The 3,187-nt window shown below is 52.3% G+C and overlaps 1 protein-coding gene across 4 annotated transcripts in view; it reads left to right on the top strand.

The window, feature by feature from the left end:
* The window catches only part of TMEM143 (transmembrane protein 143), a 31,607-nt gene that overhangs the window by 23,993 nt on the left and 4,427 nt on the right, over nt 1-3,187 (top strand). For 2 of the 4 annotated variants that reach the window (XM_011946466.1, XM_011946467.1), the window contains 3 exons: nt 287-481; nt 2,175-2,305; nt 2,699-2,978. In XM_011946466.1, the coding sequence (XP_011801856.1) occupies nt 287-481; nt 2,175-2,305; nt 2,699-2,978 (606 nt within the window). The remainder of the gene's footprint in view (nt 1-286; nt 482-2,174; nt 2,306-2,698; nt 2,979-3,187) is intronic. The other 2 variants (XM_011946469.1, XM_011946470.1) reach the window with 1 other exon arrangement.

A 3,187-nucleotide genomic window follows, 5' to 3' on the forward strand; every position in this document is an offset into this window, starting at 1 on the left:
AAAAAAAAAAAAAAAAAATAGCCGTGCGGCGGCGGGGGCACCTGTAATCCCAGCTACTTGGGAGGCTGAGGCGGGAGAATTGCTTGAACCCGGGAGGCAGAGGTTGCAGTGAGCTGAGAACGTGCCACTGCACTCCAGCCTGGGTGACAGAGCGAGACTCTGTCTCAAATTAAATAAATAAATAAGTAAATAAATGGAAGTATCTGGAAAGGGACATCCTTAGGTGTTCCCAGAATCCTTCATGCAGTGACCTAACCCATCTTTTTCTCTCCGACTCTCCTCTTAGGCCTTGTATGACCCCATCAACCCTGACAGGGAGACCCTCGAGCAGCCATCACTAACGGACCCCCAGCGTCTGTCCAATGAGCAGGAGGTGCTTCAGGCTCTGCAGCCCCTGCTGGCCCAGGCCAACTTCTCCCCGCTGTCCGAGGACACCCTGGCCTACGCGCTGGTGGTCCACCACCCTCAGGATGAGGTCCAGGTACCTGGCTCCCCAGGAGAACGACACTACCTGGAGGCCTCTAGGGTGGGGCAGAGCCTCTGGGAGGCAGGGGCTGCTGGGAGTTGTAGTCCTGAGTCTGGGACTCCTGCCCATGTGGCGCACTTGGTGAACTCAAAGAAGGTGCTACTTTTGGCGGGGTGCAGTGACTCAAGCCTGTAATCTCAGCACTTTGGGAGTCCCCGGTGGACGGATCACGTGAGGTCAGGAGTTCAAGACCAGCCTGGCCAACATGGTGAAACCCCATATCTACTAAAAATGTAAAAAATTATCTGGGCGTGGTGGCGGGTGCCTATAAGCCCAGCTACTGGGGAGGCTAAGGCAGGAGAATCTCTTGAACCTGGGAGGTGGAGGTTGCAGTGAGCTGAGATCATGCCATTGCACTCTAGCCTGGGCAATAAGAGTGAAACTCCATCAGAAAAAAAAGGAGGTGCTGCTTTCTCAGGTCACTTCACTGCCATCTGTTGGAAAAGTATCATATGATATGGCTCTCTTAGGGCAAGAGACTTAGCACCATCTGCCGAAATTGTAATAATAAATAATATAATACAAGGCCAGGTTCAGTGGCTCATTCCTGTAATCCCCGAATTCGGGGGGCCGAGGCAGGAGGATCGCTTGAGCCCAGGAGTTCCGGACTCATCTAAGCAACACAGAGAGACCCCGTCTCTACAGAAAATGCAAAAATTAGTTGGATATGGTGGTGTGGGCCTGTAGTCCCAGCTACTCGGGAGGCTGAGGATGTGGGAGGATCATTTGATCCCAGGAGTTTAAGGCTGCAATGAGCTGTGAGCCATGATCTTGCCACTGCACTCCAGCCTGGAAGACAAAGTGAGACCCTGTCTCAAAAAAACCAAACAAAGCACGCACACACACACAAACCCAAACCCCAAAAAGCACACAAAATGCTAACAAAATTATAAGAAATACTAAAATCAGTTGGGCGCAGTGGCTCACACCTGTAATTCCAGCACTTTGGGAGGCCGAAGTGGGTGGATCACTTGAGGTCAGGAGTTTGAGACCAACCTGGCCAACATGGTAAAACCACCTCTCTACTAAAAATACAAAAATTAGCCCCCAGGCATGGTGGCGGGCACCTGTAGTCCCAGCTACTTGGGAGACTGAGGCAAGAGGATCACTTGAACCCAGGAGGTGGAGGCTGCAGTGAGCTGAGATTGTGCCACTGCAGTCCAGCCTGGGTGACAGAGTGAGACAATATCTTAAAATAGAAATAAAAATCAAAACAGAAATAAAAAATACTAAAATCTCCCAAAGTTCCACATTTTAGTGATTTTAAACAGCAGTTTTTCCAAAGTCATGTTTTGTCATGTCTGAAATTGGGATGTGAATTACAGGTAGTGGTGTGACGTCATTTAATTGGCAGCGTATTTAGTTTTTAGTTGCTTCATAAAATAATCGGGCAGAGTCAGTGGCACCTTAGATTCTAGGAAATACGGTAATAAAGATGACTTCGACGTGAATGGCACTATGTTAGATGATGAGCCCTTGTGCAGTATACGACATGGACAACCGTATGTGATAGCCCTGCCTGGACAGTGAATGGTGATAAATGGGAAACGGGGGAATTATTTAGGGGCGGGGCATCTGATTCTGGTATCCTGCCCTCAACATCCCTGCCCATGTTCACCCGCCACTGCTTCCTTCATCCCCCCGGCAGGTGACAGTAAATTTGGATCAGTATATCTACATCCACTTCTGGGCCCTGGGCCAGCGAGTCGGGCAGATGCCCCTGAAGTCCAGCGTGGGCTCCAGGCGTGGCTTCTTCACCAAGCCGCCCCCTGCAGAGAGGTGAGGCGGCCCTTGTTCCCCAGCTGCAGCAAGAGGGAGCAAGGTTAGAGTCAAGAGGGGACTGACAGGTCAGTGTCTGGTTTGGGTGTCTGGGCCCTGGGTGGGAAGTTGAGAAATGGGAGGCGTGACTCATCCAAATGCTGTCTTTTCTTCCCAAGGGAAAGTGAGTACTACACTTGATTCCCATGGGAAGAGAAAGGATGAGAAAGTTCTCCCCATTTTCCAATAAGGAAAACTGAGGATCTCTGGTTTCTTCCCCATGGTTACTGAGCCGCTTTTAAGATGGTTGTGCGACGGTAGAGCCAGAGCGAGTGTCCTGGGATTGGAGGGGGCTCCCCGGGGCAGTGCAGTCCCGATCTTGCTCCTGCCTCTGTCTCTGTCCCTGTCCCTCAGGAGATACTTTAAGCGGGTGGTGCTGGCGGCCCGGACCAAACGGGGACACCTGGTACTGAAGAGTTTCAAGGACACGCCACTGGAGGGCCTAGAGCAGCTGCTGCCGGAGCTGAAGGTGCGCACGCCCACCCTGCAGCGCGCCCTGCTCAACCTCATGCTGATGGTCTCTGGCGTGGCGATCTTCGTCAACGTGGGCATGGTGGTGCTCACCGACCTCAAGGTGGCCACCTCCCTGCTGCTGCTGCTCTTTGCCATCTTCATGGGCCTGCGGGCCTCCAAGGTGAGCATGCGCCTGCCACGCCTCCTGCGGCCCTGCGCTGTGGGGACCAGGTCAGGCCACCTATAGTTGTCTCTGTTTCATGAATTGTTCCAGCATCATGTTCTCCTCCCTCCCTCCCTCCCTTCTTTCCTTCCTTTCTTCCTTCCTTCTTCCCTTCCCATTCTTCCTCTTTTCTTTCCCTTCCCTTCCCTCCTTGTCCTTCCTTCCTT

The sequence above is a fragment of the Colobus angolensis genome, unplaced genomic scaffold (genome assembly GCF_000951035.1).
Source record: "Colobus angolensis palliatus isolate OR3802 unplaced genomic scaffold, Cang.pa_1.0 Scaffold25, whole genome shotgun sequence".
NCBI lineage: Eukaryota > Metazoa > Chordata > Mammalia > Primates > Cercopithecidae > Colobus > Colobus angolensis.